At 42.3% G+C, this 13,622-nt stretch overlaps 1 protein-coding gene across 12 annotated transcripts in view; it reads left to right on the top strand.

Moving 5' to 3' along the window:
- The window catches only part of SH3KBP1 (SH3 domain containing kinase binding protein 1), a 358,209-nt gene that overhangs the window by 244,845 nt on the left and 99,742 nt on the right, over positions 1-13,622 (top strand). For all 12 annotated transcript variants that reach the window (XM_030807593.1, XM_030807591.1, XM_030807587.1 and 9 more), the window contains one exon: positions 12,744-12,838. In XM_030807593.1, the coding sequence (XP_030663453.1) occupies positions 12,744-12,838 (95 nt within the window). The remainder of the gene's footprint in view (positions 1-12,743; positions 12,839-13,622) is intronic.

Below are 13,622 nucleotides of genomic sequence, written 5' to 3'. Positions count from 1 at the left end.
TATCTACATAAAATTATTAAATGAGATACTTTCATTGCTCTCTTCATGTGAAGTCTTCACAATCCCATATGTATTTCATAGGCATAGTATACCTCAATTTGGAGTAGCTACATTTCAAGTACTCAATAGTCATGTGTGCCTAGTGGCAACCATATTGGAAAGTGTAGTTTAATTTTTTAAAATATTTTCTTTTTAAAACAATGTTGTGGGTACATAGTAAGTGTATATATTTATGGGGTACATGAGATGTTTTGATACAGACATGCAATGTGAAATAAGCACATCATGGAGAATGGGGTATCTATCCCCTCAAGCATTTATCCATTGAGTTACAAACAATCCAGTTACACTCTTTATTTTAAAACGTACAATTAAGTTATTATTGACCATAGTCACTCTCTTGTGCTATCAAATAGTAGGTCTTATTCATTCTTACTATTTTTTGTACTCATTAACCATCCCCCCTACCCCCCAGCCCCCAACTACCCTTCCCAGCCTCTGGTAACTGTCTGCCTACTCTCTGCGGACAGTATGGTTTTAGAGTAATTCTGGGGTCCAAGAGGGGCTTCCTGGGCTTGAAAATGAACACAGTTCCAAATGCTCAGCTCTCCTAAGCATGTGGGAGAATCCTGGCTCCAGCCAAAGCCTTGTTCAGTCCTAAAAGCGTCTATTAACTACATCCACATACCTGGCCCTCTAGGAACAGCATGGTGGGGGATGGGTTACTCAGAAGAGTGGGTTTACAGGAAGCCCATATTCTAGGACCAGCTCTGTTATTAGCTAGCCATGTGAACTTGAGCAAATAATTTTATTCCTTTGGCCTTCCTCTTCATCATCTGCATTGTCTGTGAAGTCAGAGGGTTATACTAGAGATAAACCCCAGGGTTTATCCCAGCATCTTCATCCTCTCATTCAGTTCTAAAAGCTTTACAACTCAGAGGGGAAGGTTTCTGCATTCAAAAAAATTAAGCAGCTGATGGAAGAGCCAAAAGGAAGATGTGAACAATTCAGTAGGAATATGAGAAAGATGTCTTTGGGTATAGATGTTAATATGCCTGTAAATGGTAGCAGGTCAAGAAAGGGAATTATTACTGTCAGCGAAGGCTTGAGAGATGTTTATTGACGGACATTTTTCTTAGACACCAGGATAAGAATTTCTACAGTTGGGCTGGGCACAGTGGTTCACAGCTGTAGTCCTAGCACTTTAGGAGGCTGAGTGAAGCAAGTGGATCACTTGAGCCCAGGAGTTTGAGACCAGCTTCTTGGAAGGCTGAGATGGGAGGATTACTTGAGCCCGGGAGGTCGAAGCTGCAGTGATTGAGCCAAGGTCATACCACTGCACTCCAGCAGGGTGGCAAAGTGAGACCCTGTCTCAAAAAAAAAAAAAAAAAAAATTCTTCAGTTTCAGCTCACACACACTGTCTCCGGTTGTCAAGAACAAATTCTGGGGTAATTGTTCTTCCATGATTTCCATTTAGTGCCACCCCAGACCCCTTAGAAGCCCCCTAAAAAGCCCCTTTCATTTGGACCATTTCCTTGCTTCGGGATTTTGATATGACACCTATGTTTAGGTAACAGGCCACAGAGTAACTGAACAACTACATATTAGAAATGACCCTGAGCTTGGGATCTGAGCAACCTCCTTCCCTCTTCCTCTGGCCAGAAGACAAACCTATAACAAAAATTGCCCAGCAGTGCAGAAGAGGGCAGCTCCTTCCTGCGTAGATGTCTGTCTCCTTAGCGTGCTAAAATACTAGCTCACATCAGGGTTAAGAGTTGTGATGATTTTAAAAATGTTCATATGAGTTGGTATTTTCTGAGTGAACGTGAAACTCAGCTGATCAGGATTTAGTTAAACAATTAACATTATCATCCCCACCCTCTCAAAAAAAAAAGCTTTTATGATATTGAAATTCATCAGAAACTCATGCTGGGGAACAGATTGGCATAATTTTCATAACAAGAGGAAAACTGTCTAAATATTCATAATGAAATGCCCTGAGGTTCCTCCAGCTCACCACATCTGGAGTTTCCCTCTTTCTTATTATAATTGATACAGATTTGTGGCCTCTGTGGGATAGGAAAATAGCCCAAAGAAAGGGCTATTGAATATTTTTCTGAACAAATCGTTTAGTCTTACAGATTCAGAAGACCAGTTGAACAGGTGGGTTGGGGGAAAAAATCCTTGACAGAATTTGTACAAGGGCAGATCAGGCTTCTGCATAAATTATGACTGCAGGACAAAGGCTGTTTTCCCTGCTGAACCTCATCTCACTTCCTAACTGGACACTCATACCACCTTTGCAATCCCTTTGTTCACCGACTTGCTTCTTAAGAGTTGTCATCTGTGATGGCAACAAATGGAACCTTGTTGCTATCATTAGATCATTGGTCCCTCTAGGTTGAGGCTGTATGTTCTGCTTGATATCCCCACCATGCAGCCTAGAAAAGGGCCATGGATTCAGTGGGCACATAAAAAGTGGTGGTTGAACAAATGGAGAAGTATAAATGATTTATGATTTATCAGGCTGTAGATTGCACAGTTTTTTAAAAGCTATTAGCACCATGCATGGTGGCTCATGCCTATAATCCTAGCACTTCGTGGGGGCCGAGGCGGGAAGATCTCTTCAGTCCAGGAGCTTGAGGCCAGCCTGGACAACACAGTGAGACTCCGTCTCTACAAAAAATAGAAAAAATTAGTTGCGCATGGTGGCACATGCCTGTGGTCCCAGCTCCTTGGGAGGCTGAGGCAGGAGGATCACTTGAGCCCAGGAGGTCAAGGCTGTGGTGAGCCACGACCATGCCACTGCACTCCAGTGTGGGTGACAGTGAGACCTTATCTCAAAAATATATATAAAAATTAAAAAGCTATTAGCCATTGGTCCCCTTTGCCAAGTGTACATATACCTGTATATGTAAGCCCCTCACAATGAGACCTTAAACACAATGGTAAGAAACATCTTTCGAAAGTATGTTCTAAACACCTACTTTAAGAGCCCTCTGCATGGAAAACACTTCCATTCACTGTAGGAAAACGGCACATAATGTATCTCTTAAAAAGTATGCTTAGATTTAGCTCTAAAACATGTATATATAAAGCCCTCACGCACGATGAGATGCAACGCTAGAAACATCTCCCAAAAACATGTTTGAAACACTTGCTTACAAAATTTTATGCTTGGAAAACAGTTCCATTCGCTATATGAAAACAGCACATAATGCATCTCTACAGAAGCAAGTAGATTTAGCTTTTAAAGTTGTATATGGAAACCACATATAATGAAACTTGAAATACAATGGTAAGGAACATCCTTCAAAAGCATGTTCAGAACACCAGCTTACAGAGCTCTCTGCTGGGGGAAAAAAACAAAACAAAACAAAACAAAACAAAACAAAACAAAACAAAACAAAAAACACATTTGTTCCTGTAAGACACTTGAGCATGTTCTGGAGTCTGAGTGGTTAGCAGTGGTTGCTGGTGTTCCTTGGCTTGCCGGTGTTCCTTGGGGCTTGCCAGACCCTCTCTTCTTACCAGCCACTGCTCTCCCAATCGGCCTAAGACTGTTACCAGTGGAGGGTGTCCAGGTTCTTGGCGTCTTGAACAAAGAATTGGACAAAACGCACAAACAAAGCAAGGAAAGAGTGAAGCAACAAAAGCAGAGTTTATTGAAGATGAAAGTACCCTCCACAGGGTCAGAGCGGGCAGCAGCACAGGGGCTCAACAGCCGCATTACAGAATTTTCTGGGTTTAAATACCCTCTAGAGGTTTCCCATTGGTTACTTGGTACACACCCTATGTAAATAAAATGGTGGCCCACAGTCAGTCTGATTGGTTGTGGAAAGCAACCAATCAGAGGCTGAAGTGAAGTTACAAAGTTACACTTCTATGCAAACATCTGATTGGTTGCAGAAAACAACTAATCAGAGACACTTTCAATTTTCCATCTGCCCCGCAGAAAAGGAGGGGGATTTGCAAAGGGAGTAGCCTCTGGTCCTTTTGTTACTTAGGTGTGGAAAGTTGGGATTTTCCTTTTGATTTAGTTCTAGGAAGTCAGCTTGAATCGGCCTTAGGTTCCCTGCCTCCAGACCCTATTCTGCCTCAAGACCATCAGGGACAAGGCTGTAGTCTGACGAATTCAGGTTTATTGGCTCATTGTGACCAGGGAGACTGCACACCAGGGGACGTGTGGATGTTACACCAAGCAAAAGCAAAATTAAAAAAAAAAAAAAAGTCATTACAGATTTTCAGAAGGGGTGGAATTTAGTGAAATGTAAATGAAATTATGTTTTGATAGGCTCAAGGCAAAGCAGGGCTGCGTGGCAAGGGGTCAGCATCAGGTCTTGACTGTGAGGTGGACTCAGGTCCGGTTTCTTTGGCAGCTACCAAGTGAAGATAGATGTGTAGTGCTGTGTCCAGAAACCCCTTACATGAGGCACTGCACTTGGGCTGGAAATGAAGACTGCTTCTCTGGGTCAAGTGGCTTAGTGCCTTTAGGCAAGAGTGGAGTGTTTCATTCTTCCTGATATAATTTTTTAAAAAACCAAGTTTCTGGTAGTTTGTGTCTAAAATCACATACTTTGTCAGGGAGTGAGAAAGTAGGAGCACTCCAAGAAGAGGGTTGTTAAGGACACTTTGCAACTACTGCATATGCTTGGGAGAGAAACACTGTTTCCTGATCACTTTGCAGGTGGCCTTATCTGTGTCTGTTGCCCCAGCCTCAAGAATGGCTGGGCAGATTGCTACTTACTCAGTGCAGCTCGTTTTTGCTTTCTCACCACAAGTTTAAATAGGAAAAAGAAAAAAAAAAAGAAGGGTCAACTCTCTTGTGTTGGGTTTTCCTCAGCTTCATAATATATACCCAGGAACTCTGATCCTATTTTTTCAGACTCAGTGGTTTTGCTCACATATCCTCCCCCAAACTCACTCATTCTTGGGCCTGGGGATTTGGGCACATCCAATTTGCTGCAGCATGTTTTGTATTCACCCCTTTAGTGCCTCCCATGCCTGCCATGTGCTGAAGCCCCTCATGCTTGATGTCCCAGGGGTACCCACCTTTTCCTAAGAAGCACCTTTCATCACTTGCTCCCCAATACAGACATCGCTGTCTGGATTCAGAGTGGGAGCCTTCCCAGGAGGGTGCCCAGCCTACCCATGTGGCTTAAGATCTGCATTTCAAATACAGTCCTCTTGAGAAAAAGGTTAACTCCCTTTGTGTTTTCCTGGTAGGTTTTCTTTCTCCCAAAGACTCTCCAAGGAGCTTCTCATCTGAGCTTCTCGTCTGAAAGTACCATGGAGAGGAGCAGTGATCCAGCCTCTGCTCCATTGTAGAGACAAGAAGGGCTTTGCTTGTCAGATTTTCATTTCTTCTTTTTAAAATATACTTCTCTTTTTAGAGTAGGTTAAATGGTGTCATAATTCATACTTGTGAAATAATGTGAAAGTCAAATTCCCAACAGCATCCGAGACCGAAGGTGGTTGTTTGGAGTTATGGTCAGCTTCTTCATAAAGGAAGACACTGGGTTGGCGTTGACAGACATACTGACGGACAAATCATGTTTCATTTCTCCGTCTCAATTTAAATGTAGACCACGGCTTCTTCACCTCAGCAGTATTGACATTTGGGCGGGATCATTGTCTGTTGGTGGGCGCTGTCCTCTGTGTGCATTGTAGAATGTTTAGCAGCATCCCTGGCCTCTACCCACTAGATGCCAGTAGCACTCAACCCTCATTCCCTGCCAAGTTCTAATAAGTAAAATTGTCTCCAGGTATTGCCAATATTTCCTGGGAAGCCCTAGTTTCAAACTGCTGGTATAGACTGTAGTAAGCCCCACAAGGACATTGTGGCATCCCTGCTGCCTGGCATGCAGTGTACACTCAGTTGTTATTTACTGAATAGATGACAAACCTAATATGTATTTCACTACCCCTCACTAGCCCCAGATCCTCAGAATCTGACCCAGAACTGGAGTTCCTGTCTAAATCTAGCATATGGCACACCCACCCCCAGTGCTACCACCATACTGGTCCACCCTCCAGGTCCCCACAACTGTTTTGCTTCTTCCTGGAATTAAACATTTGCTAATACCCATTACTAGACCAGTGGTTCTCACAGCGTGGTCCCAGAACTAGCAGCAGCAGGAGCATCACCTAGGAACTTGTTAGAAATGCAAATACCAGCCCTACAGAATCAGAACCCCTGGGGGTGGGGTCCAGTTCATCTATTTTTACAAGCTCTCCACCTGATGCCAATGCCCACTCAAGCCTGAGAACCACTGACCTAGACTAAGGCTTTTTTTTTTTTTTTTTTTTTTTGAGACGGAGTCTCACTCTTTCACCCAGGCTGGACTGCAGTGGCGCTATCTCAGCTCACTGCAAGCTCCGCCTCCTGGGTTCACACCATTCTCCTGCCTCAGCCTCCCTAGTAGCTGGGACTACAGGCGCCCGCCACCGCGCCTGGCTAATTTTTTGTATTTTTAGTAGAGACGGGGTTTCACCATGTTAGCCAGGATGATCTCGATCTCCTGACCTCGTGATCCACCCACCTCGGCCTCCCAAAGTGCTGGGATTACAGGCGTGAGCCACCGCACCCGGCCTTTTGTTTTCTTTTTTTTTTTTTGGAGATGGAGTTTTGCTGTGTCGCCTAGGCTGGAGTGCAGTGGTGCAATCTCGGCTCATTGCAACCTCCGCCTCCCGGGTTTAAGCAATTCTCCTGCCTCAACCTCCTGAGTAGCTGGGACTACAGGCACCCACCACCAAGCCTGGCTAATTTTTGTATTTTTAGTAGAGACAGGGTTTCACTGTGTTGGCTAAGCTGGTCTCAAACTCCTGACATCGTGATCTGCCCGCCTCGGCCTCCCAAAGTTCTGAGATTACAGACGTGAGCCACCGCGCCTGGCCAGACTAAGGTTTTTAAAGCTTCCCTGATGATGAGAATCACCAGAGTATGTGTTTAGTAAATGGATTCCTGGTCCCACCTCAGATCTGAAGATTCAGATCTGCAGGGAAGAGGTCTGGGAAGATAATAGAATGAACAGGTGCCCCACAAAATTCTTATCAGGGATGATTGGTTGGGAAACATACCCCAATCCTACTCCTCTGGTCAATGTCCTAGAACATTGTACAAAGCCCACTGTCATTTTCTTCTTCTCTGACAAGATCCTGAGTCTCTTGTTGGGAAAGTGATTGTCCCGTTTCAGATACTCTGACACTTTAAGCCGAATGCATGGCTCTCATCCTATCTTCACTGTTGTCTGGTCAACACTGTATGTATGCAAACCCTTTTCTGCTACTTGAGCTCCTCGAGCAGATAGTGTCTTGTTTACCTTAACTTCTCTTTCCTAGGATATAATAGAAGTCCACACGCTTATGTGCAATTCCAAAATACAAAAAGCTCTGAAAACTAAAATGTTTTATTACTCACTGGGTGATAAAACTTGTTCTGGACTGACATATGCCTACTCATAGTCTTTATTTTTCCCACTTGGAGTGACCAGTCATCCATTTACTGCAGAATTTTAATGGTTGGGTGCAGCCCCAGCCCCCAGCTGAGGATGTTACATATTATATGGTATATGCAGTATATTTCCTTTCTAAAATCTGAATAATCCTGTCCCCAGGGGTTCTGAGTGAGGGATTACCAGCCAGTAGTGTCTGAGATAATATTTGTCAGTTGAACGAGAGAATTTCTGATTATGATGTTGGTGAAACTAGACTATCCCTGAGCTTGATACTTTTGTTGTACTGTCCCAAGGGAAAGGAAAACTCCAGTTTTAGGTGTGACCTGGTACTTTCCAAATGCTGCTTAAAGCTCTGAAAGTCTTCCTACCAGAATCTGCCTATGACACATGGGGTTTTGATCTTTATACCCTAAAACTGAGCTCAGAGAGTTGTCCTGGATTTAATGTTATTTCCTTCTGTGTATATGTTCAGCTTGCTGATATATTTATTCTGTTGGTTCTGCTTTTATTTTTTTTTAAGCTGAGAGGGTTTTTGCTTGTTTGTTTGAAGTTGGTTTGTTTTTATTGAATAGATTATAAAACTAGCTGCAGGCAGTCATGTGATGTGGGCATGTGAGTTCAATTCCTTTAACAGTCTGTTTTTAATATTATGTAAATTTCTAAAAGTTTAGAGATTGAAATAATGTTTTTTGGGGAGGGTGTAAATCATGACTGGACATTTTGGTGACTTTAATAGAGCAAGCTTCTTAAAATTTGAAAGCCAATAATTAGTACAGGGTCTCTTGATGTGGGAACTAGGTAACTAACAGCTTTGGGGTCCTCAAACCTTCTGATACTGTACACGTTTTCTCTGCACATTTGAGTGTGTGTGTGCATGGTTTGTTGTGTTGTGGTTTTTTTTTCTGGAAAGAGTCATTGCCTTTTATCAGATTCTTAAAGGACTCTAAGACAAAAAAAGGCTTAAGAACTGATTTAGGATTTCAGTCTTATGCTAATTCATTAGTCATTTTTAACCTTTCTAAGGAAAAAAGACAATCATCTCAAATTGCTGGATAAATTATGCTTTATTTCTCTCTCTCTCTCTCTCTGTGTGTGTGTGTGTGTGTGTGTGTCTATTCATTCCTATTTGATCTCTAATTAAATCCATCCAATTGGTGAATAGATGGAAAATGCCTGCCTCCCAAAATTAATTTAATTCCCTTCTTCTCCAACTCTGTCCAATACTCATTTAAAATTTATAATCTTCCCAGGTCCAAAGGATCTGGAATTATACCCTTCTTTTAAGACATATCAAATGCCTCCTCTTTTGAGAACTTTCTCCTGAATGTAATCTTGCCTTTCTCTGAAACACAACAATATTCCATCATAGTGAGTTTATGTGTATGCATGGGTTTGTCTTTTCTTTCTGCTATTCTCCTCCCCTTGCTTTTCTCCAAGAATTAGACTGTCACTTCCATGCAGGGACAGGAGGGAGTGGTTGGGCTTACTTGTGTATTACAGTCCCCCAAATTGGCAATATCTTTTTCATGGTGGTGGTCCAATAAATATTTAAGTGGAAGTCAGGAACATCTTTGTTCCATATACTTTGACATTAAAACCACAGACTCAGAGTTAATAACTTTTTTGCAGATAACAATTTTGAGTGTCTTAAAGCCACTGATACATCCAATGCAACATAATATTTTTTTCTTTCTTCTAAAAAAAAAATGGGATACATGTGCAGAATGTGCAGGTTTGTTACACAGGTATATGTGTGCCATGGTGGTTTGCTGCACCTATTGACCCATCCTCTAAGTTCCCTCCCCTCATCCCCCATCCCCCACCCCCCAACAGGCCCTGGGATGTGTTGTTCCCCTCTCTGTGTCCATGTCTTCTCAATGTTCAACTCCCACTTATGAGTGAGACCATGCGGTGCTTGGTTTTCTGTCCCTGTGTCAGTCTGCTAAGGATGATGGCTTCCAGCTTCATCCATGTCCCTGCAAAGGACATGATCTCATTCCTTTTTATGGCTGCATAGTATTCCATGGTGTATATGTACCACATTTTCTTTATCCAGAAATATTTTTATTTTCTAATACTACTGAATTCAGGCTCAAATGCCTCATCAGTAAAAATAAATTCCTATTTTAAAATATATCATAATAAATTAAAGTGTGTGAAGCTAATGGTTGCCGGGTTTGGTCAGGAGTTCTGGGTGATAGTGCCTGTGGCTAGAGTCATGAAAAGTCACAGCTCAAAGTCAGATCTGCCAGGAACTCAGGTCTAGCCAAGTGTGCCCCTTGGAGCCCTCAGAGCTTCACTGACATGTCTTCGGGGACCTGGGTGGGAGATGGGACAGCCCTACTCCCCAACCAGAACAGCTCTGTTTTAGTTGCTTTATATTTGAGCTCTGGAATACCTTGCAATTTGCTAAGTGTCCTGCTGAAGTTGACCAGACTCTCCTCTCTCCCCTCCTTGGCTGGTCCCTGATTCTACACCTGAGGACACTGAGGTCATCCAGAGTTGTAGTGTGATTGTCTCAGGTCATGTGCTTGCGAAAGCCCAGCTGGGAACCCAACCTAGTCCCAAGTATCCTGCCTTCTGGCCCACAGTCCTCTCCTCCTCCTCCTTGTGGCCCCTCCAAGTGTTCCTCCACTTTATAGGGGTCACTTGGAGATCATCAAGAAACATTGAGTGGGAGCTCTGTGTCAGGTTCTGGGGGTGCAAAGAGGGCTGAGATATGCTGCAGCAACCTCTGGCACCAGTATCTCCTCTTTTTCTCTAACAGTGGTGCTTTCTGGATAATTCTGTGTCTAATGCCTTACACATAAAACAGCATAGCTGCACAGTTGAAGTGTTCTAAAGCTGGATTATGGTGATGGTTACACAACTGTATAAATTTATTAAAACTCATCAAATTATCACTGATTTTCTTGGCATTCCTCTTGCAGTTGAAATATGATTTCAAGAGCACCAAACACTGTACTGACGTCCAACAAAGATAAAACTGTTAAAAGGAGAATGGCAGGGGCAACTGTCTTCCTCAAGTCTGCCTGTCTGTCTCTCCGTGTCTGTCTGTCTGTCTCTCTCTATCTCTGTCTCTCTCTCTCTCTGTCTCTCCATGTCTCTCTCTCTGTGTGTCTCTCCGTGTCTCTCTCGGTCTCTCCATCTCTCTCTCTCTCTTTCTTTCCCTCTCTCTCTCTCCCACACACACACACACACACACACACACTCCAGGGAACAAAATCTAACAGCCTCTCCCACCCCCAGCAGATTTCCTCTCACATCTCATTGGCTGCAAATAGAGCACCTGCCCATCCCTAAACCAATCACCAACAAAAGAGAGTGAGATTAACATTGTTTGCCTGGACATATTTTGCTTTATCCCCAGGGCTGTGAGAGGGTTCCATGTTCCTGAATGTAACGCCTGAACAAATTAGGATTCTGTGAACTAGGAAGAGGGTGGGGAATGTCTGCTGGGACGTTAACCAACAGTCTCTATTACACTTAATTAACTTTTTTTGACTGAAGGGAACAGAAACATGACCTGTTCTTTCTTTGTTGGCTGTGGATTTCTGTATTCTTTGTAAAAATTGTTCCATGATTTCCATCCAAATAATTATTCTTAAAGCCAGGACTCTGTAGTGCAGTTCTTCAGTGATACTGTGTTTGTGTTGTTGTAAGTTTTGAGGTTGGCAGTCATATTTCACTAGCACAGTCAATAGGAAAATTGGTGAGGAGCTGTCATTATCCCATTTAAACATGTTTTAACTTTTTCTATCTCTGTAGAACATTTGACCAATTCATATTTGGGGAGGTTTGCTATTACTAAGTAAAGAGAGATAGAACGTTGGTAACTATGTGGGTTTAGGAATATGGTATTGATGGGATTTAGAACTATTGCCCCTCAGCACAGATTAAGGGGCAAAAGCCATCAGAGGCCCAGAATACCCAAGATGGAAGATTTCCAACACTAGGACAGGGAATGTAACTAATAATTTCAAGCTATTGTAACAGAACATGAAAACATCTGCACAAAAGCAAAGTGAATACCACCTCTCCTCCCTTCACTCCTTCCCCTTCCTCCCTCTGTTCTCTGTCCTATCCCAACCCTAGACCACAGTGTATCTGTATTATGGATTTCTTAATTGCTTTTATTTTATATGTCACAATCTCTGGTTGTTGGGATGTTAACCAAAATAAATAAACACATTTCAGTAATATAAATTACACTAGGAACCATATAATTGCCATCAAGAGGTTACCTCTAAGACATAGCTCTAGGTTGTGATCCGTCTGCAGGAACGGGCCTGATGCTTGGGAAATAACTAAGGCCATTCACAGCCATTAGGTTTGTTGACTTTGATGCAGAATAATCGATGCCTGTCCCAGTAGATACTAATTCTCTTGAATTTTTCTTTCCACCTTCTGTCCTGAATCATCAAGGCCTAGTTTTTCAAGTCTCCATTTCCGAAATACAAATGTTTTCACTATCTTTGTAACTTGTGCTTTCAGATAAATAGAGATGATTTAACAGCACATAGACTTTCAAAAGCATGTAATTCAGGACATACTTAAATCGATTTTTAGTGGCCTTAGTATTTTTCCCTCTTTGGTGAGGGCTATTGCATCTCTTTGCGAGGAACAGCCATCTATGCATAGGGAGGTTCCCACAGAAAGGCCATGGGACATATTTGAACAAGCTTACCCCCACACATATGTGTGTAAAGAATGTTCAGTCAATACTTGTTGGCTGTTTATGGTTGGCATGTGCTTACATAGAAATACATTGACATTTGTCTCTTAAGACATACCATAATGGGGTAATTTTTCATTGTTTTATGTACCCTGGTAGCTTTGTAACATATATAAATACCTTGTTTCTAATTTAGTAATGTGTGGGAAAAGGCAGTGAGGCAAAACTTAAGGTTTTTTTGCCCTCTGTAGACTATATATGTTTATGCATGCACTTGAAGAGTATATAAAATGGTATATGTCTGTTTTCCTGACATATGCCATTTTTTACCTTTTTACCTTTCTGCCAGAGAAAAGCAAAGCAGTCAGGGGCATCTCATGATGTCACATGATTTGTAAGGGGAAAAAAAATGGAAGCCAATAAACATACATGAGCCAAAAATGAGCACTCTCGGGTCATTTCCTGAGGGTCACCCTTTCTTCATGCAGCAGTAATATGCTACCTGTTAAGTATGCCTTTCCCTGAACTTAATGTGATAGAGATCGTTTTCTCCTGGGCCAGCTCATTAGATAAAGCATTTTAAAGGTTATGTTTTCTGTTTTTCTTATAGGCAAGGATTACTGCAAAGTAATATTTCCATATGAGGCACAGAATGATGATGAATTGACAATCAAAGAAGGAGATATAGTCACTCTCATCAATAAGGTAAACAAAGGTTGTCTTCTACCTTGTAAACCACAAACTCCTTTGGGGTGTTGACTGGACAGTACAAGCTTTTGCTTCAGCGCTTGAAAGCTTGGTTTTCTCAGTCCTGAACTTGTGAGGAAGAATCTTGCATCTTTCCTTTTGATCAAGCTAAGCCCAGCATCCAAGTGAATGCATTCCTTGAGACGAGAATAGATTTGTTTGCATTAGGACCAGCTGCAGATTTGCATGGTCCTTCAGAAAGGTCTGTTCCAGACGGAATAACCCAAAAGGCAGCCTGCTTGGCTGGAGATCCTGCCCTCCACAGCAGCCAGGCTGCAGAGCTCTGTGTCCTGAGGTATCCAAGGAGGAGTTTTTTTTAAAAAGGCTGGTCATGCCTCACAGGCAGAAAACACTTAAAGAATGCTTGCTGTTCAGATCAAAGACAGGTAGAGTGCCTGAGAGAATTTTTCCTGTCTCGTTTGGGCTAAGAAGGTTGAATGATTTTATTATTATTAGAGCCAGAGCCCTGTAAATAAACAGAGAGCTATAAAATCTGTGTGAAGTGATGCAGTTGAACAGGGACCTTGGCTGTGTACTCTGTGTGCTTTCACACAATGGTACTCACCAAGTAGGTGGTTGAAAGATATATTATTTAAGCAATACCCAGAATAGATGACTTTTTCTCTGAAGAACAGCATTTTTGTGATGGTCAAATACGGTGAGAAGCTGAATGGTCTTGAAGATGTGTATGGTGGTTTTATTCTTGTATTCAGGGGAGTGACAGGGAACTTATCACAGTTCC

Source organism: Nomascus leucogenys, chromosome X, assembly GCF_006542625.1.
Source record: "Nomascus leucogenys isolate Asia chromosome X, Asia_NLE_v1, whole genome shotgun sequence".
Taxonomy (NCBI): domain Eukaryota; kingdom Metazoa; phylum Chordata; class Mammalia; order Primates; family Hylobatidae; genus Nomascus; species Nomascus leucogenys.
Note: the sequence above shows the minus strand (reverse complement) of the source record. Positions and strands in the feature narration are given on the sequence as shown.